The sequence below is a fragment of the Polypterus senegalus genome, chromosome 6 (genome assembly GCF_016835505.1).
Source record: "Polypterus senegalus isolate Bchr_013 chromosome 6, ASM1683550v1, whole genome shotgun sequence".
Taxonomy (NCBI): domain Eukaryota; kingdom Metazoa; phylum Chordata; class Cladistia; order Polypteriformes; family Polypteridae; genus Polypterus; species Polypterus senegalus.
Window position 1 is genome coordinate 85,842,053 of NC_053159.1, and position 26,808 is coordinate 85,868,860.

The 26,808-nt window shown below is 37.6% G+C and overlaps 1 protein-coding gene across 3 annotated transcripts in view; it reads right to left on the bottom strand.

Annotated features, from left to right (window-relative positions):
• Positions 1-5,373: 5,373 nt before the first annotated feature.
• The window catches only part of LOC120531237 (collagen alpha-2(VI) chain-like), a 91,240-nt gene continuing 69,805 nt past the window's right edge, over positions 5,374-26,808 (bottom strand). For 2 of the 3 annotated variants that reach the window (XM_039756469.1, XM_039756471.1), the window contains exons 21-29: positions 24,738-24,773; positions 21,156-21,218; positions 20,998-21,060; positions 18,842-18,877; positions 18,718-18,763; positions 17,697-17,849; positions 17,029-17,478; positions 14,934-14,972; positions 5,374-6,359 (exon numbers count right to left, since the gene is read on the bottom strand). In XM_039756469.1, the coding sequence (XP_039612403.1) occupies positions 5,752-6,359; positions 14,934-14,972; positions 17,029-17,478; positions 17,697-17,849; positions 18,718-18,763; positions 18,842-18,877; positions 20,998-21,060; positions 21,156-21,218; positions 24,738-24,773 (1,494 nt within the window). In that variant the 3' untranslated portion in view covers positions 5,374-5,751. Of the gene's footprint in view, positions 6,360-7,308; positions 8,395-14,933; positions 14,973-17,028; positions 17,479-17,696; positions 17,850-18,717; positions 18,764-18,841; positions 18,878-20,997; positions 21,061-21,155; positions 21,219-24,737; positions 24,774-26,808 lie in introns of those variants that run through there. The other variant, XM_039756472.1, reaches the window with a different exon arrangement.

The window sequence follows — 26,808 nt, forward strand, 5'->3', positions numbered from 1 at the left end:
CTCTGGGAGGTAATAGAGGCATTACCTAATGATCACCCTGGGATCTGTAACAATGTCAGGCCAGGCAGCTCATTAACCACTTCTGGGACAGACAGGATAGCTAATTCCAGCTCCCGTCTTTGATGTTGGTCAAATTCGGACTAAGATTAACAGTCCGCCTCCCTGTCCTTCCACGTTTTCAACAAATTGACGTGATAAACATGCTCACTCAGACGATGACTTGGTTTTCTCTTTTTAATCTTGTAAGGGCCTTGCCAGTGAGTCATCAATTTTGAGAGGAATTCCGGAGAGCAGTGTTTCTATTATAATTCTGGGCTTGCACTGACTGAACCTTATCCATATGTTGCTTTAGTATAGGTTTATTCTTATCCTAATTTATAGCATAACTGTGTGATATTCTCTAAAATATTAATAGAGGGGGGAGCCTCTCCTTCTCATCCCTCTTTTAGAATGTCCAAAATATCCCAGAGTTGTCGCCCATACAATAATTCAAAAGGGGAAAACCCCTTCGAGGCTTTTGGTACCTCCCGGTATGCAAAAAGAACAAGGGGAAGTAACTGATCCCAGTTCTGTCCATCCTCGCTAACTACCTTGCAGAACATCTGTTTAAGAGTTTGGTTAAATCTCACTACCAACCCATCAGTTTGAGGGTGATAGACAGACATTTTAAGATGCTTAATGCGGAGTAACTTGGCAACCTCCCTGAACATCTCCAATGTGAAACGAGTACCCTTGTTCGTAAGGACTTATTTTGGGATTCATACTCTTAAAAAGACCCCTACTTGTTCTTGTGCATCATTTTTTGAAGTAGCCATGCACAGGGGAACGGCCTCTGACTATCAAGTAGTGTAATCTACCATGACTAATATATATTTGTGACCTTTTGCCGAGGGTCCCAAGGAACCTACGAGACTGATACTGATTCCGGGGAATCCTCGTCTATTATAAGGCCCTTCTTCTTGTTACGAGTGGTTAGTTCCATGCTGCACTTAGTGTTAGACCAGTCCCGCCCCAATATCACTGGTAAAGGAGGGTCAGGCAAGACTGCGACCAATAGTTTTTTGGGCTTGCCTTCCCAGGTATAACGCACTTGGCGGATCTGTAATATCTGGTTTTCCCATGAATGCACGTCAAGCTGGTCTTTGTTTTTAAGGATTGTTGCGGCGGGACAAAACAGCAAGCAACAGCAGACATGTTACTACCAGAGTCTAACATAGCCACGACCCACTGACCATTTACTAGAACTGCTCCTGTATTAGGAAGAGACAAGGGATTGAACAGAGCACAATACCTTTTCCCCACATGACCAGGAACAGTTCAATGGCTCAGTTGAGGGCTGATAGGAGGTGATTATATGTCAGAGGTCCCCAGACTTGAAACAGCAGGGAAGACCAGTCACTTTCTCTTTCTGTTTAGCCGGAAGTGCAATAGTTCGATGTGCGGGTTGGATGCTCAGGTGACACGTCCCTGTTGGGCTAGGTGAGCGGATCATTCTGACCTCTCCGCCTTGGAGACTGCTCAATGTTTCTCGGTCACCTCAATAAGCGCATTCATGTTACATGCAGTAGGGCTGTCTATGGACTTCCCTGGCGAGGTAGTCTGGCAGAGCATTAACCTCACAGGCTGGCTGCTCCATGACTTCTCTGGCATTATTTACGTTAGGCCATGGTCATCGCCCCATATTACCCCAGATCTCAAAAGCTTGGTCCCTTGCGGGTATGTCGGGGTCAAATTTCCACTGCCTCCATTCCCTCACCTGCTGGTCTAAGGTAATGCTCTAGCATTTAAAGATTTCACCCTTAAGGGTGTCCTAGTCAGCGGTCTCCTCCTTGGGAAGATCATAACTGCGTTTCATCTATTGGGTACAGTGCGAGTATGTTTGCCCACTCCGACCTCTGCCAAAGATTACAAGCAGCAGTGTGCTGAAATATCAACAAATAAGACTCGTTATCATCTTCTTCCGAACGTATTACTAATGAAGGAGGGGGAGGACGAGCAGACTCCGGCTTTACCACTTCTGCTGCGGTGAGTCGAGCTTTCATCTCTGCAAGTGGCGTCTGGATCTCTCCCAGCTGTAATTTAATGGATTGAAGCTCCATTAAGATGGTCCCCCGCACTATGTTGAGGTCCTGTTCTTCAGTCATGGTTCGAACAGTGAATCCTGCCAACTATGCCAATCTGTGAGAAAATAAAACATAAACAAGAAAGATCAAGCGTTGGGGGAATTCCTTGTGTGATGTTAGTGAATCCATTGATTCTTATTCGACTGAAATTGAGGTCAGAGATGTATAAAACAGACATTTAACAACCAAAGAAGTGCTTCATGGTGCTTTTATGGGTACATGGCAGGAAATTAAATGAAATGACAAACAGGAGACAGAAATGAATTCTTGACGGATGTAATGATGATCGAGGGAGATGGATTTGACATCATAATCGGAAGAAACGAATAAAGTCATCAGGAAGGGACCGGAAGTGAAGTCATCATTTTGAACTGGAATTGGAGTCTTCTTGTGGAGCCAGAATGGACTTTAACACGTGAGTGCTGGCAACCTCTTTCCATTTGCACCTTCTCTCATAATACAGGTACAGATACACAGATCAGCTACAGCATTAAAACCACATGCCTATTATTGTGTAGGTCCCACTTGTGCCACCAAAATAGCTCTGACCCATCTAGGCATGGACTTCACATGACTTCTGAAGGTGTTCTTTGGCATCTGCCACTGTGACATTAACAACAGATCTTTTAAAGTGCTATAAGTTGCAACATGTGTCATCCATGGATCAGACTTTTTTTTCCAGAACAATCCACAGATTCTTGATCGGATTGAGATCTGGGGAATTTGAAAGCCAAGTCAACATTTTAAACTCTTCTTTATGTTCCTTAAATAATTTTTGAACAGTTTTTGCAGTGTGGCCATCAGGAGCTACCTTTGCCATGAAGGGGCTTACATGGTCTGCAGCAATGTTTAGGTAGTTGGTAAATGTCAAAGTAACATCCACATAAATGCCAAGACCCAAGGTTTCTCAGCAGAACAATGCACAGAGCATCACTCTGCATCCACCAACTTGCCTTTGTCACGTAGAGCATCCTGCTGCCATCTCTACCTCATGTAAACTACTGAGACGAACCTGGCCGTCCTCATGATCAAAAATAAAACATTATACATCAGACCAGACCACCTTCATCATTGCTCATAGGTCCAGTTCAGACACTCACAGTCCCATTGTAGGTGCTTTCGATGGTGAATAGGGGTCAAAATGGGAACTCTGACTGGTCTGTGGCTATACAGCCCCATCCGTAGCAAGTTGCAATGTACTGTGTGATCTGACACCGTTCTCATATGGCCAAAGTTAGGTTTTTCAGCAATTTATGCTACAGTAACTCTTCTGTGGGATTAGACTAGACAGGCTAGCCTTCGCTCCCCACGCACATCAATGAGCTTTGGGCACTCATGACCCTGTCACTGGTTCACAGGTTTCCTTCCTTGGGCCACTTTTTTGCAGGTACTAACCACAACATACTGGGAACATCCCATAAGACCTGCCATTTTGGAGATGCCCTGACCCAGTCATCTAGTTATCACAATTTGGCTCAGATCCTTATGCGTGCCATTTTTTCTGCCTCCAACATATCGCCTTCATGAATGGACTTTTCACTTGCTGCCTTATATATATCTCAACCATTGACAGCTGCCATTGTAATAAGATAATCAAAGGTATTCACTTCACTTGTCAATGGTTTTAAAGCTGTGGGTGACTATTGTATATATGTGTAGGTATTAGCTTAAGCAAAATGCACACTTAAGAACATAGTAGTAATAGTATACGTAATACGAATTCATCATTATCACTCTACAGCCTGATGCTAATGAAAATGATAAAAATACAATCTTCATAGCTTTCTAAGAATGTAAAATTTTGGTTCTGAGTTCCAAAGAAAGAGGCAAGACAAAGTTTAACTGAAAGAGACAAGCCAGCCACCTGAGTCCCTCAATAGCTGTTTTACTACAATCAATGGTACAGATTAGCCAGCATGATTCAGGAATGATCTGATGACTGTCATTGGTGCTAGTATTGCTTCCTATTTAATCTGAGGTGAAGTTCCAAGGCCAGGCAAGTAAATTAATCAAAGTAGCAGTGATGTCAAGTACCACCACAGGACATGGAAAAAATATTATATTTAAGCATCTGTATCTGAAGCTCAGAGGATTGCTGTGTTCAAATTCTGATAGAGGTGCTCAGCCATTATTTAAAAATTGAGGCCAAAGAGTCAACACAGCATCCTATTACCTGGGAATAATGTTTGTGAATAAATTAGGCTGTTTAATTCTTACTTACTGAGTTGTTTAATGCTCAGTCATTCATGTTAAATATAGTGCCCATTGGGATTAGTGCTGGAAACACTTTTTCTCCATTTGCTGCCATTAGGAAATGTTATTTGCAAAACATTTCTTTAATAAAAGTCCAACAATGACTTCTTTGAGGAAACAATCCTGTCTCAGTAGAGATGTAATAATTATATTTTACCTGGGATTTACAAATACTATGATAAATTGTTTAGTGATTTAGATGGAATCGAGTGTAACAGATATATGTTTGACTTGATTTTAGAAATCAACAGTAGAATTTGCTGTTCTGTCATAAGATGTAATTTACTAAAATGACATACAAAAGGTATAATGTCTTGTGATTTATTATAAGATAGCAGCACATAGGGCTGCACCAATGGGCTGTGCCTTTTATTATTTGCATATTAAACAATGCATCATTGATATCTTACACTTCAGAATGGTCTTTTTATGCCACAATGCACAATATTGATGTTTTGCATAGTTTGTAGCAGCTCCGCACTTATTCAGTACAAGAATTTTAATGGTTATTGTGTTCTCCGAGTTTATCTTAATCATTAAATATGCAATTTTGTAAATTTGACAACTTATGATCAGACATGCTTAGGATGATCCCCTAAATTTTTCACTCTTTTAGCATGTTGTGAAGATTTATGAACTAAGCCAATAGGTTATCATTATTATTTTGATTTGTGAACACATTTTTTGCACTCTTATCATTTGCATATAATTATATAATGTCTACTACATACACAACAAAAGAATTGCATTTGAATAAAAATAAGGAAACAATTAAATAAAATCCATCTGCTCAATAATAACATTAATTTAGAATTTTTGAGGTTACTCCAATAAAACATTATAATGAATAAAATCAAAAAATTTTTATTCATCAGAATAAGACATTTTGCCTCAAACTTTTTTGTATTTATAAAAAAAAATGTAAAATATTTTTGTAACGGATCAGAAAACATACAGTCTTAGTAAAGAAATAACATATGGTAATGTAATGATGGTATTATTGTGTATTAAAATTTAATTTGGAGGTAAATTATTATAAATCTCAAATCTTTCACACTTGTCTGAAACCAAAATCTGTCTAAGCTGTGTTTCTACATAAGCCACTTGAGACCAAGTAATTCAGGATAGACCACGTGAATGAATGAGTTTCAACAATAGTACAGTACATAATTAACATTTTGATGGTAGTAATGCAAATATTTGACAAATACAAGGCTATTTTTAAGGTGGGAAAATTTGCAAGAATTTAAGGCCAAATTTTTTCAGCTACCAAATGAAACATTTTATAGTATATATTTCATGAATTGATAATTTACCAAATTACACTGCTTCTCCTTTTCTTTCCTTTTTTGAATAGGTGATATTAGCAAACTGACTAACAAATCCACCTGAGAAATTGATCCAAGAAGCTAGATCTAGAGAGGTGGGTAAATTCTTTCTCTCTGAAGATTGCTGCCCGATCTCCAAGTGTTAGCTTTGAAAGGACCTCCATGTCCACATCACTGCCAACAGCAATCACTGTCGACATTGCACCTGCTTTCCTCATGGAGGTTAATGCTTCAGCAAGCATTTTCTTATCTGTTATCCCATCAGTGATGAAAACAAAAGAAAGCTCAGCATTGCTTCTTACAAACTTTTGTCTTCCTTCTGGCAAGTTGACAATGTTATTGATAGCATAAATGATGGCTGAGCCCACACTGGAGGAAGAGTCAAGATAACGAGATTCTGCCAGGCGATCCATTATGGTAGAGAGATTGTATGACAGGGTGAAAACTATCTGTTGTTCTGATTCACCACCATACTGTATGAGAGCTAGACGGGCATTGAGTTCATCATCATTCCTCTTTGCCAGTGTAAGGCGCTGAGCCACTTCTTCAACAAAGTTACGAGCATAGCGAAAGTTTTCTTCTCCCATCCGCTCAGAGCCATCGAGAAGGAAGATGATGTCAACAGGGCGCTGGGTGCAGTGAGCAACTGTGAGTTCTAGAAAACAAAATTTAAATTTCATATAAAAAAGAAAAATTCTTTTAATACAGTACATTTTATTATGGCATGCTTTTTAGTATTCTAGTTTAGGACAATGTTAAATATTCTTTAAAAAATTTCATGCACTGTGGATGCACTTTGCACTTTTATAAATGCTTACATTTTATTGTTTGCCAATGGAACAAGCACATAGACTCCACGCAGATGCTGTGAAGCTGCGGGACAGCAGTGCTAATCACTGCTCCACAATGTCCTTCACTCATTGTTGAAATTGAGAAGTAAATATTATTTCCAAATTCAAGATTACCAGCCAAGTTCTGTAGTTGTTAGCTGGAGCCTGAGGTTTATATTTTATCAAATTCAAGAAATTGTGAGATACACAGTAATACATACACATGTGGATACTTAAGTATGCATATATCTATACTTTTATTTGTTGTATTTATTTGAAAATTATATAACAGCCATATTTTTCTTAGATCTTATAAAATAACTATTGCATTCATTGCTCTATGAATATACCTGCCAAATAATAAATAAGTTCCCACAGAAAAATATTCATAGAACATTTTATACTGTAGATCTTAAAACTGCAGTACTAGGGCAATTAACAAAAACAGAAGTCTTTTATGCATAAAATGAATTTGGCTAAAAACTGGTAATCAATACCAATATTAGGTGTGCAGTATGTGGGGTCTTAGATACGAAGCAATAAACACAAGTCATTACCACAGATCAGCATTTTTTGCTCTTGACCTATGCTAAATACCATGAAATCGTATAATTCCATCTTCATCAAATTTTAATAGCTAATTCAATTCACTTTCAATATTCAGGGCTTTAATAAAATGTGAAATCTTTCTCATATGTGTTCAAAACCAAGAGAGGGAAAATGTATTAATTTACTAATGTAGTCTCAAGTATAGTAGGGCTTTTCCTAAAAGGGGTAGGGCTAGAAATCTGCCATCTGGGTTTTTGTTACAAGAAAGAGAAAATGGTGGGAGGCATAGAATTTGAATATTTATAAGTTGGAAAGTACCCACTTTCAAGAGTGTACTGGACCTTTGGATATACAGTATGTTGTTGGATGGTTAATGGCACCTTTGTTCAAATGCCATAAATACTTTCTGATGTTTGGAGATCCCTGTTGAGCTCTGTGCATTTTTTGATTGAGGCCACACAGAGTCACCTTATACATAACATAATTGGTTTCATGGCTTTCTGTTCTTTAAAATAAAACAGTTAATGATTAGGAAAGCATAACATCCAGGGCTTGTTGGAGGCAGCCTCATCTAGTTAGGTGTTTTCCCAGGTTTTAGAGTGCTTGCTGTTTATCAGTGTTACTTGAGAGGACAATTGAAAATCTAGCTCCTGACCTGGACATCCAGAGAATGTAATAGAAATAACAGTTCTGAGGAAGAAGGAGGAGCAGCACTGGAGAGAAAGAGGTTTAGAGGTGCCTCTATTGACAATAATGCATTCCCATCTGAGAACAGGAAATCATAGAAAGGACATTTTAATGGAATTATATTACTTCCTGTATGTTTTCCCACTGTTAATAATGCTGATTTTTGGTGAAATGTAAACCCTTTACTTTGTTTCTAACATTATGGCATTACGTTCAAGATAATAAGCCGGTACAATCTGGTACAGCAATACTTAAATACATCAGCCAATGTTTTGTTAGCAGACAGCAGTGATTTTCCAGTAAAATAAAATGAGAAATCTAAACTTGAAGTTCTTGCTTAGCATAAGTCTACAGCCATGTCTGGATCACCCATAATATTTCCATACAGCATTTTGAATGATTCAGTGAATAGTTCTGTCCATTGCTGTTTCTCGCTTCCATTGGAAAGCTTAGCTTGCTGGGCAGTGTAAGCCAGGGTTGCCACCAACTCGCGATAAGTATCGTGTTCTTTATTAGCCTTCAGGGAACTTAGTAACTGTGAGACCTCAGGAGCAGAGCTGGGGACAGGTGTGATCCCCTCTTCCGCAGGAGGCAAGTGGGGATCATTCCAGTCATCGACCACATCTGCAAGTGAGTGGTAAAACAACAGTTTAACATTTTCTTCTTCTGCCTGAACATTTGTAACCTCTGATTAGCTTTTTCCATCAAAATTTCAAATAGTGATGGTGTTGGATCGATATTAAGAAACATTTTTAACTATACAGCAGAGTATTTAAATGAACGTGACCAACAAATGTCTCTACTTTTTTAAATCTCTGCACAAAATATATTTGAAGGTGAATAAATTGAATTGTAAAACAAAAATATTTTACTTCAAAATGGTAACATAAATCATATGCATAACATGAATAGAGAGGAACTGAATGAAGATGAATATAGTATGTACACAAAAAACCTTTATCAATGTATAATTGCATAATATAGTATGTCTTATCCTCCCCAAGAATTTAAGCCAGAATGTCATACATCAGTCTATTCATTCTTGCTCCTTCTTAATCCAAATTCATTATAATAAATAAACCAGAGCCTGAGCTGTCAGCATTGGGCACAGCATAGGAACTAATTCTGGATGGGGCATCATTATATATCAAAGCAGATTAGCTGAACAGCACCAATTTACTGTCACCCAACAAACCTAATAGACATGTCTTGGGGTATTGAAGCAGCACTTACAGTGTACAGCTGCTGTCCATCTTACTATTTTCTGAACCCATTTTGTTTCATTACAGGGTCTCCTGCAGGATCATTGGGCGCAGACACTAAAACTATAATGCCAGATGAATATATGTAACTCTCATATTTATATTCATTTTTGGCGCATTCTGGCAGTTTCAAAAATATCATTTATCTTAATATGCTTTGCTTTGAAGTTTGGGAATAAACCAGTTTGGCAGGAGGAAGTTCACAAAGTAAGTTAGGAATCATTCCTAGCTCTCTCCAGCTGTTGTGTTGAATTTAAAAAAATAATAAAGAAGCAAGGTACCTAGTACTTGAATTGGACCAAAATTCAGTGATGGACTTCAGTTGTGTCATTTGAGAGCTTATGCTCTAGAAATTTAGATAAAGAGCGATGCTGAGCTATCAGCTGATCATCTCCGGCCAAACAAATGGAACTCCTGTTGCACAGTGCTCACTTTAAGGTGAGATCAACTTTCACTTCCAGAAGAACTTTTCCTGTATTTCAAATAGATCAGGGACATGAAGTTTGAATAGACACTGTGCAGGATCTCAGTAGTGGACGCAACTGCAAGGAACTGTGGACAAAAGATACTTGGTGTCTGTCATGGGAGCAACACTAGGGCCCAATGATGGACACAAGTATTTGATTTTTATTCAGTGGAATACAAGTGGCAGAGATACCAGCTAAGCTTTTAGGGTAGCGAGAACAACTGATGTTTGAAACATTACTAATGATCTGCTCAAACACAAAAACCACAAAAGTTAATCCAAAGTCAAAAGCAGAGTAAAGCCATGTTAAAAATGCTGAATGATTCAATTGTTTGTTTTGTTGTTCTGAGTCTTCCATTTATTTCAGAATTTAGACACTTGATGTTACGGGTCACATGGCACATAAGTGCTTAGAAATGACACTGCATCACCGTAAACCGACACATACAAAATAGTGATATCCATGAAAATAACATCACAGAATGGTACTATCTATGGAAAATCAGAACCACAAAATGATATTAAAATAAGTGAAACTCAAAAATAACAGTTTTGACCAAAAAATAATTTCAATGACCACAAACATGACTCTGATGAATTCCTAATAGCAAAAAACAGGGGAAGCTGTCAAACAGAAAAAAACAAGAAACTTTCATATACATTTATTTATTTATTTGACTTACAACATTTATGATACAATTGATTACATTTCTTTTAGTTTTCAGTTGGAGCACAGGCAGGTCAAGTGATTTGCTCAGGGTCACACAATGTCAGTAGTGGAATTTGAACCCACAACCACAGTATGTCACACTTCCATTTTCGTTGCAATAGTATCTGAAGTGTCTATAGATTTGACTGGGAGGATTTATGCATTTTTGAACTGTTTTAGTTTGTTTTTGTGGTTGATTAAATATTTTTATCATTATATGTTTTTTTCGTGGAGATCATCTTTGCATGCTCACAGGCATGGTTGTTTAAGGTTACTATCATTTTTGTGGAAGGCAGAGACAGCACCTCAAGATCAAAAGTCTGGGTTGGTAGTCCCTTTTTTTGAAAAGGAGGGCAATGGGATGTATTTCAATTACTGAGAAATCACACTTCTCAGCTTTCTAGAGAAACTAATACTGGGTTACTGGAATGTAAACTCAGAGCAATGGGACTAATCATTATTCTTGTGAAGTTATCTTAGAGGTTCATATGAGTTCGCCTTTAAGGGCAATTAAGTAAATCATTGTCAAATATCACAGCATTTCTATAAATATAACTGAAAGTCCTGTATATATTTTGTACTAGCAAAATACCCGCGCTTCGCAGCGGCGAAGTACTGCATTAAAATTTTATTAAGAATAAAATTAAACCTTTTCAAAACTGAGGGAACATATGCCAATAATTATTTGTTAAGGATCTCTTTGTGTACCATGTTGTCAGTTCGGCCCTCCGGTTGTAACATGACCAAGTTGTGTGCGGAGCTTACTCTTGAGCATGTAACTTACAGTTGGCCAGGTGAACAGTAATCTTGTCTGAAATCTCACAGCTTGGATTGCTGCTGTCATAATCGGTTTGAGTTTCATGGTTTGTTTCAATTACGACAGTATTTGCAGGATTTGTTGTGTTGAAGTGACATTCGGAATCTGTCAAGCGTTGTAAGCACACAACCAGTTTCATCAATAAAATCACATCCAGCTTTTGAGAGTTTAAACATTCATAAACATCAAAGTGTCCACTACTGAAATCGTCACCTGTGAATCCAAGATGTTTAAGAGGCATTGGCAGTTGTCGAAAGGTGTAAAATATTTGGCATTTCAGTACACTTGAAAGCGACAACCGAACAATTCAGCGGCAGCCATCAACTCACATGCAGAGCCATAGGTGAAGGGGATAAGCATTTCACTCTTACACTCTTATGGCCGTGCAATATGTAACAAAGAGAATGGAAAAGGTAAGTGACAGTTCTTTGATCGATAGTGATCATCTCGATAGACATGGTAATGGGGGTTGGAATGATAAAGGAAATGGGTACCTGAGCAATGTAAAGTAAGTCTAAAATACCTATACAATAACTGTCATTGTAATAAACAAACAATAAAACAGCAGAGAAGCCGTGGATTAAACAAAAAGGCTGTAGTTATCAGTAGGGAGACGTGAATCCCGTGGCGAAGCAAGGAAGGGAATGTAGAGACCGGAGCAACGGACGGTCTTATATAGGCAGGTAGCCAACAACGTGGTAGGCGTTGGGATGGGGGACCCAACGCCACCTCACACGGTGACCGAGCTGCAGGCTATGGACGTATATATGTATGTAAGTAGGATTCAGTTAGCGTTGGGAACCCGTGTACCAAATTTCTTGAAGATTGGCCCATAAGTAACAAAGACTATTGAAAAATTCAATATGGCGGCCAACAGTGGCATCATACCACCGAAATAAGTACGTACATTGGTTTCAGTTAGTGCAGGGAAGCCGCCTACCAAATTTTGAGAAGATGGGGCCATAAATAAGAAAGTTTAACATGGCGGACGTTGTTGACCGTTATGACCATTACACGTAGAATTTCGAAATGAAACCTGCTTAACTTTTGTAAGTAAGCTGTAAGGAATGAGCCTGCCAAATTTCAGCCTTCTACCTACACGGGAAGTTGGAGAATTAGTGACGTTTGGAAAATTCAATATGGCGTCCGACAGTGGCGTCATACCACCGAAATAAGTACGTACATTGGTTTTGGTTAGCTCAGGGAAGCCACCTACCAAATTTCGTGAAGATGGGGTCAGCCTTCTACCGTCACGGGAAGTTCGAAAATTGGTGACGTTGGAAAGTTCAATATGGCGGCCGACAGTGGCGTCATACCATCGAAATAAGTAAGTACATCGGTTTCAGTTAGCGCGGGGAAGCCGCCTACCAAATTTCATGAAGATGGGGCCATAAATAAGAAAGTTCAACATGGCGGACGTTGTCGACCGTTATCGACCGTTATGACCGTTACGTGTAGAATTTCAAAATGAAACCTGCTTAACTTTTGTAAGTAAGCTGTAAGGAATAAGCCTGCCAAATTTCAGCTTTCTACCTACATGGGAAGTTGGAGAATTAGTGATGAGTGAGTGAGTGAGTGAGTGAGTGAGTGAGTGAGTGAGTGAGTGAGTCAGTCAGTCAGTCAGTCAGTCAGTGAGGACTTTGACTTTTATTAGTATAGATTCTTATAAATTTTCTAACAGTGAAAATTAAACAGGAAAGTTAGAACATATTTGCTAGGTTCTTTTTATATTTTATACAGTAAATGCTACAATATCAAGCTTAAGCCACCCTTGTATAACCCTGAGTGAAACAATGCATTTGTGGGTTACAACCGAAGTATATGAGTATGTTTTTTTTGTTGTGTTTTGTTCCAAACATCATTTTGCTAATATATTTTGTATGCACAGTTTTTTATGAGTTTATATTGCTCAATTATATAACTCTAAAGCAGTGACCTCCAATTCCGGTTATGGAGGGCTGCAGTGGCTTTAGGTTTTCATTAATTTCATTAATTAACTCTTTTCTTAATTGGTGATCAGTTTTTACTGCTAATTAACTTCTTTTCCTTTCGTTTTAATTGACTTGTATTTTAGGATTGTTTCTCCTGAATTTCTTTATTATTCCTCTGAATTGCCTCATGTCTTTCCTTAAATGGCACCCAAACAGAAAGGAAGATTGAAGTGAGTGAGCCAACTAAATCAGTGCCTCAAACTCCAACCAATTTCACTCCAAGCAGTTGCTTAATTAGACACCGATTCACATTGTTAATTAAAACCGTTATTTAATCTCATAGCTTGTTGCTGCTCTCATGGTGCAATAACATACATTTCCAAGATTGTTGATTTTCTCTTTTCTAAGGGCACTGTTAAAATGTTTTGGGGACCTGAGCAGATCAACATTCCAGAGACCTTCATCTTTCAGGCAGTGTTAGGACTTTGGGCTACAAACCATGAGGTTTTGGGTTCAAATCCTGCCATTGACACTGTGTGACTGTGTGCAAGTCACTTCAGGTATCTGTGCTGCAATTTATATAACAAAAGAAATATAACCAATTTTATCTCAAATGTTGGCAGTCGCTTTGGATAAAGGTGTCAGCCAAATATGTAAATGCAAATCTTTTTTTTTTTTTTCAGATATTGTATGATGAGCACAGTTTGCTGGTCATGTTTTTGCACATTTTGTATCTCATTATTGTTTGGCAGCTAATTAAGGAAAAAGAAACAATTAAGGGGTCTGAGTCAATTAAAATTAATTCAAAAGAAGTTAATTAGCAGTAAAAAAGATCACTAATTAAGAAAGGGGTTAGAGTGAAAACCTGTAGCCACAGCAGCCCTCCAGGACTGGAGTTGGGGACCCCTGCTCTAAAGAGAGTGGAGATGTTACTTTTCGATTTGGAGTGTCAATCTGTGGTCTGTTGAATTTTGTTATAAAGTCTTTGAGCATAATGTACAAAACAAACAGACATTTTCTAAGGGTAGATATGAAATTCAAACTGTAAAAGTTAGAATTTCGGGTGTAATATAGCTTTAAACAACTAAAGATATTTTTTCAGACTGATGTAAGATTTAATACAGTAATCAGCTGGCCTAAAATAATAATTTAATAAATAAATTAATAGTAATTAAAGCAAGGCAGTAGATTGTCAACATGTATTCCAAGAAGTGGGCATGTGAAACCTAGTGGCTTGCCACAAACCATGTTAATGAAATGTATGATGTACATATTTAGCACATGTGCATTTATAATTTTTAAAAAAGTATACATGAAATGATATGGGGTACTTTAACATTGAACAGTTTCTATTTTTATGTAAAGATACCTGGCACTTAGCTAAATACAAAGAAATAATAATAAATTGATATTTTCATTAAAATTAATGGTAACTGTCTGTCCAAATGTGACATATGCCAAACCCCAGTAATCATTTCTATGTAGTAACCCAATTCTTTGCAACTCATAGAATAACCCAAACAACCAGATCCCATTACTGTAACGGTTGTGTATTTCTGTATTAATAAACAGCATTATTTTCAATACTCATCCTTCATTTACAGTAGTTTGCCAGTCTTTCTCTTCTATAAATGTGATGTCAATTTAAAAAAATAAAATAAAACAACTTGTGCTTAAATTAGAATTAGTGGTTACTTAATTGTGCCCAGATTGACATGATGTCATCTTTATAGTTCTTATTTGAAATAAAACTGTGGTTTTGTATTAATCTTGATAAAGCTGTACCAGTATATCATACATCAATGTAAGCATGCAAATGCCATTAACAAATGAAAGGAAACAAACAAAACATGTTTAAAAAGAATAACAAATTGGGAATAGTAATATCATATACTCTACTTATCTTAAATAATTACTGTTGTGGAAAAAAGGCAGTTGAAATCTTAAATATAAATAATAGTAAAGTTTCACTACTCACCTGTCTTACAAGGAAGATCTGGACACACAAGAACTGGATCTAGAAAAGCAGAATTAATCAAAATTGTATCGATTATTCAACAAACACTATCTCTCTGTACATAGATGCAAACACATACGTAAGGGACGATCAAAAAGGTTTGAGCCTGACCTACTAAGAAGAAAACCAGTAAAATCCAACAAGTTTTATTTCTCAACATGATCCCTTTAAACAATAATATAATAATTTAACAACACATCTTAATAAAAGGATACATGTCAGTGCCCCTGTCTGTGCGTCTATCCAGTTGCTGACACATCACAAACATTAACACTGCTTTCACAAATCCCATACCAAAAGGCATGTAATAGTGGCATATGCATTGCATGGTGTACTGAAAAAGTTAATGCTGAGGTCTACACTTATAACTTAGATTTCAGCAGACTTTTTAAAATAGATTTTTAAACAGGTCGTACCGTCAGTAGCTATAATATTCAAAATGTTTTTCCATGTTACTTAAATAAATATTTTTATTTGCATGCACAATGTTCTTCTGTAGCTGTTCACACTTTAAAAAAATAAAATTTTGATGTGTAAAATCTAAGCAGGGCACAAGAGATGACATGTTTTTAGTTCTTTGCCGTCATCATTGTTACCAAGTTTTATTAAAGTTCAGGCAAATAAAATTTTAAATTGAGTAGTAGACATTATTAAGGACTAGCATAGCTAAATGGCCATTTATTAAAATGGCACAACAGTACAATGGTAAGTTTGTTTTGAATACATCATACATTTAGGAACCACCATTCGCCGGATATGCTAGCCCTTACTCCCTCTTTCTTTTTGTGTCATTTTGCCTTTGTTCATTGGACAATGCAGTCCACTTGTGGACGCTGGACAATGGTACACGTGGGTATGGATTCCAAACATTGGATATCACACATTTTGTCATTTTATATATATGTATGTGTGTATAAAAACCTAGTATTTGTCCTCCAGTTGTTTTGTGAATTTGCGTATTTTATATGTTTCCTCCAAAAAAATCTCCACATGTCCATCAGGGAGCTATCAGTAGCAGCAGCTGATGAATGTTCTGGCCGAAACAACCTAGTCTAACACAGGGTGGCAATAGCAGCAGTCACCACCAGTGCATTGGTGCAAGTGATTCTATGCTCACTGATGACCCCATGAAGTTCTGGGTGATGAGGCTGAATTTAAGCCGGGAACTTGCTCAGTATACTCTGGAAGTGTTGTGTTGCCCACCTTCCAGCTTTACTATCTGAATGGGCTTTCAGTACTGTAGGCAGGGATGGTCACAGACAAGAGGACCTGGATGACCACAGATTCTGTGGAAAAACTATCCTTTGTGAAAATGAATGAGACCTGGATCAGCACAGATTCCCAGCCCCCTTCTGCTAATTCCAGGGACTAGATGGGTTCGCACTCTATAGCTCTCCTTCTGTTTTTTGTAAATCTTATGTACACCGGGCTTGTAGGGTCCATACCACTGTGAATTCATGCTCCCTGCTCCTGTTGCCAATGTCTACAAAAAATTTTACTGTTCTAATATTTAATTCAATTGAATATCATTTTGGGGAGGCATGGAGGTGCAGTGATTAGCACTGCTGCCTTACAGTTCAGGTCATCTTTTTGGCCAACATAATTGGTCCAGCATAGTAGGGAGATGCTCCCCAAGCACTTTGGGACAAAAAAAAAAAAAAACCCAGTTGGATGGGATTAAAAAGTATTCTCTTTGGTGATTGTTTATTGTTGATTCTGCATTTTCTCTTTGTTTTGATGAAACATAGGATTGCTTTGTGGTTAAAAACTTGTGCCTCTCTCACTACATTTGTTATTCTTTCATCTCAGAGAGGCGCGGTTGCGCAGCGATTGGCACTATGAAGTGTACACTTAAATGTGCAGGTCAATCTTAGATTTCCACGTCAATATAAGAGATTGGAGGCATGTGCCCAAGATTTGTTTTTATAAATGCTGTGTTCGTGATTTTAAGTTGTGACTAAAGTGTCACACCACACTACCTCTTAGATATCTTATTGTACCATACAATCTCACAGAAATGTTATAAAATGAAACACACAGCTCTACCCATCCTTACCTGGACAAAGTCTTTCTTCCATTGCATCAATGAATTCTTCAGCAACCAGATCTACAAAGTGAGTCATCTCAGTAATGTTACCATTTGGGCAGGCAATATCCTTTAAACTCTCACTTTCTTGTTTTCTCTGGAACATGTCACCTATTCCAATTGCATGTACAATGATGCCTTTACCACAAAGAGATGGCAAAAGAGCAGAATTATCTCTTGGATCATAGCGGCCATCAGTGATGACCACAGCAAACACCATAGAATTTTCACGTCGGCTGTGTTTAATCATCTGGTTGTAGGCATACTCAAGGGCAGAGGGGGTCCATGTGCCACCAGCAATCCACTGTAGTTTTCGAACAGCCTCTTTAAAGGAAGGAAGTGAGTCAATACGTGGGTCATCGAGTAGGATGGCTTCAAAAGTATCTTTGTGGCTGTACTGAACAACTCCAACACGAGTGCCTGAGGAAGGTAGAAAAAGTGTGGCATGAGTAAATTCTCTGTAGATGTGCAAGTGAGAATTTTACTGTAATCTGTATTAAAATTCACATTTTAACTGAGTAAAGGATTTAAAAAGGAATTTAATCTCAGCAAACAGAAAATATATTTTGATTTAAAGAATTAATCCTGCTTATACTTCACATCAGAAAGCATTTCCTAGTTTCTGATCACCTCCTTACCTGTTAGAGCTTTAGGATCCTTGGCCATGGAACCCAACCTGCTAACAGTGTTGATAACAAAGTTTTTTTCCAGTGTGTAATTGGTAAGACCCACACTTTCAGAGCTGTCAATCACAAACACAATATCCAGAGCACCACATCGTTTCTCACAGTCTAGATCAAAATCAAAAGATTATATTTTAAAACTATACAATATTTTAATAAATTAGTCATATTTTTACTATTTAGGCCTTTGACCCACTCTTTATAACTGTCTTACTGTCATGTTGTCTTTAAAAAAAGTGAAATGCTGCATATTTTCCTCACACAAACAAATGGAAACACAGCATTGTTTATTTTAGTATGTTTTTTCCACAGTAAAACACACAACACAGAAAAGCCCACTCTTGCTGTTTCCTAGTAACTGCTCATTCATGTTTCCCTTTTCCACAGAAGAAGCTGAGCTCATGCACACTCTAAATGCCATGGAGGAAGGTATCGAATATTGTCTGTCTTTAACACATCCTTAGGATTGCAATCATCATTGTTGACATTATAATTAGCAAAATGGGCATTTTGCTAAAAAAACAACCATAGCACACTTCAAATAGCTCAACAGAATGTGTGCATATGACAGCAAATGATTCTAGTGTTTGTTTTCAATAGACACCTTTATTTAAATGCATGTGGAATTAATGCATGAAAGTCTATGAATTATATATACTAATGCATGTTAAATATGATAATCACTGCTCAGAAAAACATGGAAAATGCACCTGCATATACACAGGTGTTAACCAGGCCTAAATGTGTACCTTTTGACCAGGTGTACTTATTTGGGATAACTGATGAAGAATGGAGAGATGACATTACATTACCTTTTATCTCACAGATTGGATAAAGATGAACTCGTTAGGGGGAGACAGTGGCGGAAGACATGACTTTGTGTTAGGAAAGCTAGATAGAGAGGTTACTAGTAATACTAGCATTTTCTGGAAATCTAGGGGATGAGCCACATGAAGAACAATAAAAAAAAACTTACCACAGCATCCACAAGTCTCTCGGACATAAGTCATAACATCACAGTCCTGAAAATAGTTTAACATAATTATTTATACAAAATTTATTATGAACACTTGGAACAAAATTGTTCTAAGCTGACTTACAGAGAGTCCTGGATCACCCGGATGACCTTGATCTCCCTAAAAGAAAAATGAAATCATTGTTGTGACAAGCAATTAGAAACTTGTACATTGAGTTAATGTGAAATTAGGCTTTAATAAAGTTCATACTGAAAGGTAAAATAAAAATAGTAATTACATTTAAAAGTTGAAATTTGAGGATTCAAGTGGTTAATTACTCTCAGGGTTGGGAGCGAGATCCTGCCCAAAGTGGAGGAGTTCAAGTATTTCGGGGTCTTGTTCACGAGTGAGGGAAGAATGAAGTGTGAGATCGACAGGCGGATCGGTGCGGCGTCCGCAGTGATGCGGGCTCTGCATCGGTCTGTTGTGGTGAAAAAGGAGCTGAGCTGTAAGGCAAAGCTCTCAATTTACCAGTCAATCTATGTTCCTACCTCCACCTATGATCATGAGCTATGGGTAGTGACCGAAAGAACGAGACTGCGAATACAAGCGGCTGAAATGAGTTTCCTTCGCAGGGTGTCTGGGTTTTCCCTTAAAGATAGGGTGAGAAGCTCAGTCATCTGGGAGGGGCTCAGAGTAGAGCCGCTACTCCATCGCATTGAGAGGAGTCAGATGAGGTGGCTCCTGGACGCCTCCCAGGTGAGGTGTTCCAGGCACGTCCAACCGGGAGGAGGCCCCAGGGAAGACCCAGGACATGCTGGATGGGCTATGTCTCCTGGCTGGCCTGGGAACACTTCGGGATTCCCCTGGAAGAGCTAGAAGAAGTGGCCGGGGAGTTGGAAGTCTGGGCATCTCTGCTCAAGCTGCTGACCCCACGTCCCGATCTTGGATAAGCGGAAGAGAATGGATGGATTAAGTGGTTAATTAAAAAATTCACCAAATACACTACAAAAAGATTTCATTTCAATTTATTTTTTGTTCATTTACATTTGTGAACTGGCCCTTAGTTCTCTTGATAGTAGGATGTCCCTTGGAAAGTCACAACACTGACATTTATTTTCAAAGGTCTTTTTTCTGGCTCTCATACCTGTTGAACACCACACTGGTATAAAAGGTCATGTGCCTACCATGACAAATATCAGTAAGCATAATTCTTAAATTTATGCTTACATATTTTTGTCCTACATAAATTTGCAGTTATATACTTATTAATCACATGCATCACCAAATACAAAAAAATTACTAGGCGATTTTAAGAAAACAAACCATTTTAGCTTTTTGATGATGAAAAATAATTTAATAATATGTGTTTGCCATGTCAATACTTCATGCAGTATGTATATGAATAGCTTGCCAACAGAAAGACAGTTAAGAAATATTCCAGTTCAGAAGATGAATACTATACATGTACTGTATTATGTATTTACATCATTTCACAGAGAAATCCTGGATAAGGCCTCCAACAAAGTATGCTAGAATATAACGGGCTAATGCCTATCCAAAAGTATTGTGTGCAAGACAGAAACTAAACCTAGACAGGATGTTACACACACGACATGCAGAAGCATCCTTAGAAAGTGCCAGGGCCAGAAACTTAAGCCACATCCTGACACTATGTGACAACAATATTCAGTATTAGCCTGCCAAACTACCATTTGCCTAAGTAGCCATTCCAGTTCTAAAGGGCATGATATTTTATCATCACTGGTTTAATGGCTATTTTTAGGGTTTACCTAGGTTAGCATGTCATCCCCTAAATCTGTTTCCTCCACTCTTTCTGTGCAGGATGAGGCCCATTCTTTTAATATTATCTTACATTACTTTCAAACACAACTTGTACTTCTCTCTGGGCCTTATCCCTTCTACCTCCTTCTTTGTGCAAGCCATCCTTTGCCTTTCATTCCACATGCCCAAACCACTTTAATATGTTTCTTTTCAGCACAACATCAATTGCCTTCAACCCAGTTTTTCTCTTAACCTGTCATTCATCTTCCTCTCACACAGTGACATTCAGCACTTCCATCTGATTATTCTCTTATTTGTTCTTACCAGCTCTGCTCCCATAGAATATATTACTCCTTTAAAAAAGTTGTACTTCTGTAATACTTTTTCCAACAGTACCATTTTTAGTTTAACATTTCACTGTTGATAGTTTATTAAAATCAAAATGCATTGATGTAATGATTCCTTACATAGAATAACTGCATCTAAGGCTGTGGTGTTTAATTACACATACTTACTTGTACTCCTTTGTCTCCAAAAGGGCCTCTTGGTCCTGGCTCTCCAACTGGGCCTTGATCACCCTTGGGGGATAACAAAAATGAGAAATGAATTATTATAGTATGATGAAACAGTTAGTGCACTGCACAATAATATTCAGACTGAAATCAGATAATACTTGATCTCCATCATTTCCTTTAACACCAGGGCTTCCTTTTGGTCCTGGATCACCTCTTCCACCCTAAAAAGAAAACTTTTATGTTAAACTCAACAAAAAACAAATGAAGTAACAAATTCTGCATTTAATAGCAAGCAGTCAATTAGCTAGGTGGCTTAGTATCTTAGGCAGCGAATCTTTAACTGCAATGTTACAGTTTTTCTTACATTTTTTTTCCAGTGTTTATATATTGTACTGGTTCTAGTGGTTTTTTCCCTGTGAGATTCTTTTTAAGTACATCAAGTAAAAAGGGAAAATATAACACTTCTTAATCAAGTCAAGCACTGAAGCAATTCAGTTGGTTATGTTTCTAAAACTTAAAAGTAATAACATGTTTTAAAATGTAATAAAATGTTTTTCTGGCTTTCTTCCTTATGTTTCTCAACAGTACACTAAATCTAACCCATGCAGTGCCTGAGAATTTAAACAGATGTCTACTTTAAAACAAACATCCGCTTTGCTGCAAATATTTGATGATTTGTATTATTACATGCATTTCATCATGTACACATAATACCAGCCACTAGTTGCAAAGTGGCAATATCTTGTCTAAGCATATTTATGTTAAATTTAAGTTACCAATTGTGGATTTTTCTGTTACTGTTCATTTTAAAAGGTTTGTATATATGTATGTGTGTATGTATATATATATATATATATATATATATATATATATAATATACTGTATATACACTCACCTAAAGGATTATTAGGAACACCATACTAATACGATGTTTGACCCCCTTTCGCCTTCAGAACTGCCTTAATTCTAAGTGACATTGATTCAACAAGGTGCTGAAAGCATTCTTTAGAAATGTTGGCCCATATTGATAGGATAGCATCTTGCAGTTGATGGAGATTTGTGGGATGCACATCCAGGGCACGAAGCTCCCGTTCCACCACATCCCAAAGATGCTCTATTGGGTTGAGATCTGGTGACTGTGGGGCCGTTTTAGTACAGTGAACTCATTGTCATGTTCAAGAAACCAATTTGAAATGATTCGAGCTTTGTGACATGGTGCATTATCCTGCTGGAAGTAGCCATCAGAGGATGGGTACATGGTGGTCATGAAGGGATGGACATGGTCAGAAACAATGCTCAAGTAGCCCGTGGCATTTAAACGATGTCCAATTGGCACTAAGGGGCCTAAAGTGTGCCAAGAAAACATCCCCCACACCATTACACCACCACCACCAGTCTGCACAGTGGTAACAAGGCATGATGGATGCATGTTCTCATTCTCTTTACGCCAAATTCTGACTCTACCATTTGAATGTCTCAACAGAAATCGAGACTCATCAGACCAGGCAACATTTTTCCAGTCTTCAACTGTCCAATTTTGGTGAGCTTGTGCAAATTGTAGCCTCTTTTTCCTATTTGTAGTGGAGATGAGTGGTACCCGGTGGGGTCTTCTGCTGTTGTAGCCCATCCGCCTCAAGGTTGTGCGTGTTGTGGCTTCACAAATGCCTTGCTGCATACCTCGGTTGTAACGAGTGGTTATTTCAGTCAAAGTTGCTCTTCTATCAGCTTGAATCAGTTAGCCCATTCTCCTCTCCTCATCAACAAGGCATTTTCGCCCACAGGACTGCCGCATACTGGATGTTTTTCCCTTTTCACACCATTCTTTGTAAACCCTAGAAATGGTTGTGCGTGAAAATCCCAGTAACTGAGCAGATTGTGAAATACTCAGACTGGCCCGTCTGGCACCAACAACCATGTCACGCTCAAAATTGCTTTAATCACCTTTCTTTCCCATTCTGACATTCAGTTTGGAGTTCAGGAGATTGTCTTGACCAGGACCACACCCCTAAATGAATTGAAGCAACTGCCATGTGATTGGTTGATTAGATAATTGCATTAATGAGAAATTGAACAGGTGTTCCTAATAATCCTTTAGGTGAGTGTATATGTATATGTGTGTATGTATATATATATATATACACTAGCCATGTGCGGCCAACTATGTTGTGCATATTAAAGTTGTCTGTGAAGGGCTTCCTGTTTAAACACGGCTGCCAGTCGTGAACTGGGCCCTTCGTCGCACAGCATTATGATTTTTTTATAAGGGAAACAAAATTACAAAAGAAAACCCTTGGACATTGATTCAATAGGAACGGCCTAATTATGTGGTGGTGTAGGAGCATTTCTGCTTCTGTCCGTTCACAGTCTGTCTCGTTTTCACAGCGCTGTCATTTCCTCTCACGATCTCTTCTCAACCTTTCTCCAATCTCGCAGGTTGCTTTGTGGCAATCCAAAGAGTAAAGCAAGCCACGGTACAACTGTGAGACGCGCAGCACCCGCCGGCTACAATGTAACAATAATAATTTCCGGAACGTGCTGTTACGTTGTCATTCATTTTACTCACTGTCTTTCTTTCATTCATATGTTACGTAGGCACGTACCTTTTATCTATATACACAAACACACACACACACATATATATATATATATATATATATATATATATATATATAAATAAAATGTGTGTGTATGTATGTAAAAGCAAATGTCTCATTGTTATGTATTTTGTGTATTTTATGTAACCATTCAATTTGGACATTTGTTTGCTCAGGCCCTTCATTGAAGATGACTATGTAACAATAAGATGAACTAATGTGGACTAATGTGTTAATTGACCGATCAGTAGATCTTTGGACTATGGATGCAAACTAGAGTCAAAATGTGCTTAATATTGAGTGAATTTAAGAATAATTACCTAATAATCATATAGTTTCCCAAATTGATTAACAACTCACAAGTACATGAATACCATAAGAGGTTAAATTTAAAACTAATGGGAAATTATCAAAAAATGGCTTAAAATACATGTACTGCAATGGATGGGCATTGTTATTTGAATTTCAAGATGCCCTATTCTGCCCCAGCTGCTATTCCTCAGACTGTCCCACATTAATTCTCCCTGATGACCTCAACAATTTTCTCTTTGTTGTACTCTGTAATAATAAATACTATGAGGTTGATGGGTAATGCCTGTATTCCCAAAATTCTTTAGTAATTGCTTTACATTGCTAGTACCCATGCAGGCATCCCCATATGCTCATAGAAATCAAATGTGTGAATATCATCCACAAGAATGTCCTTTTTCATGTCAAATGGAACTCAAATGCCAAATGTTATTTAAAAATAATGTCATTGCTAGTCATTTTTCGCTGTGAACACTTAAATGAAGCATTTTATATTTTTTTTATTCAGGTGTGAGATGGTAGATGGTACTAATAATTTCAGTACTATTTCAGTTATATCACACATTTCTTGGTAATTCTCAGAAATTATTATTCATTTTTGATATAGTAATAGTACTGTATGTCTACAATTTTAGTATTCTGAGTTTAAATGACTTGCTAAGGATCACATGGCAATTGATCTTTTAGTTGAACTTTGCCAATTTGCTTTATGGATTGTACTGTTTAAACACTTGCATGGTGATAGTCTATTCTTAACACTGCCGATCATTTAAATTCATTGGCATAAGAGGTAACAGAATTGTTTTTAGGTACAGTATATTAAATTATGAGCCTTACTTGTGGTCCAACACTGCCTTTGCCACCAGGATCCCCCTGTAAAAGCAGAGGTCATATGATTAATGCTATATCAGTGCTTCATTGTATCAGAACTCCTGCTGCTTTGTACTTGCATGATAATTTCACTTTTATGTGTAATATTATTTGTAATTCGGTATATATTTGATGTATTAACAACTGTTTCATATTTCATGCAACCAGCTTTTCTTTAAATGTAATGTTTCATTTAGCCAGTGAGTGAAATATTGAGAATTAAAAATGTTCTGCTGCTCATACTCACAAAATTGACATTTTCTATTTCTTAACAGTTGAGGCAATCTAGTAAATAGATTTTCTATGAGAACCAAAGCAAGCTGTATTGCTGTTGAAGATGACTGACTGCACGTCACTGACACTTGTTTCAGGAACATTAGGGACATAAAGACGTCAATAGCTCATGACAATTTTTTTAGCAATATCTTTAGTGTTGAAAATTTTTAAAACTGTGAAATAACTGCAAGGAGATATAAAAAGAGGTCAGGGTTCATTTTCAAATTCATGATGATTAAATGTACCTCATTTTGCTTTTTGAAACATTTTTGCAAGGAAATACAAAGAAACAAATAAGTAAAAACTAACGTTTTTTAGGAAACATTTGCAAATCATGTGCTCCACACACAAGCATGTTTGTTCTTGTGTTCTTCTTACAGATTTGTAATCCTTTTTGCCCAATTTTCCTTCCTTATTTGTTCATTAGCCCTATTAACTTACATTAAATTCTATTTTCACTCCTGCTTTAATTTTGTGCAATTCTTTTAGTGATGTGCATTGGCTCAAGTTTATCTTGACCTCACCTGACAACTCATAATATGATTCTACTGTCTTGTGAAGATAAAACCATCAGTCATTTTTTCTTTTTATAGATGACATGCATTCTGAGTGAATTTCCATTTAAATAAAAATCCAGTGCTCCAATTGTAAAATCATGAGAAGATGGAGCATATCCTGGGAATGATGTAGAAGCCTAGATGTCTTGCCAGTCCTTTGCAGATTTAAACAACATTCATGTATGTTCCACACAATCTAGCCTTTAGAATATAGATTAATGTAATATTGACTATTGCCAGCTTCTCTCTTATATTTGCTAAAGACCAAATTCCTTTTTTGTTGTAATTTTTCCTCGAGAGTTGCCAACTTTTCACACAAGCTGTGCTGCATCAAAGTATGCAAACTCCTTGTATTTATAACTGCATCTTCTGACCATCCTCATACATAAGTCAGCAGTTCTGGTCTGGCCTGTAATACTGGAAGTGCTAATCTGATTTTATCTTTCTGTTTCCTTGTAGACTTCTTTCCGCTATCCTCCTACTCACTACTTGGTTTAATTTATATTATAATTCGAAGATTGCAAAATCTCTTCCAATAAAGAACTCTATCATTATTAACATTTCTATATTATTTACAATACCTTGCAGGCAGCCGGCTCTTAATATGTAATTTACAGCCCCCTTCCTCAGACATGTACAGTTGCTTTTGTGGGCAGACAGTACTATACTTATAACTGAAGTTACAGATGTTCAATGGTTGAACTGTTGTTCTTATCCACTCCTCAGTTTCAGTAATTTCAGCAAAGAAACTGATAATCTAGAAGAGTTTCAGAAAGTCTAGGGAATCCCAGTTTGTAATATTTGTTTGGACAGTATCTAAGTACTGAGTACCTTTGTTACAGGCCTAACTTGGAGTATAGGTGTGCAGGTATTGATACAAGTATCCCTTTCCTTTCACTCCTGCTGATACCCATCTGTCAAAAATTACTCCTGACACTCTTCTCCACCCATTCCACCCTGTCTGCAATCTCTTTATCACCTCTTTTCCACAATCCCCATTACTCTGTACTGTTGATCCCAAGTATTTAAACTCATCCACCTTTGCCAACTCTACTCCCTGCATCCTCACCATTCCACTGACCTCCCTCTGATTTACACACATGTATTCTGTCTTGTTCCTACTGACCTTCATTTCTGTCCTCTCTAGAGCATGTCTCCACCTTTCCAGGGTCTCCTCAACCTTCTCCCTACTATCGCTACAGATC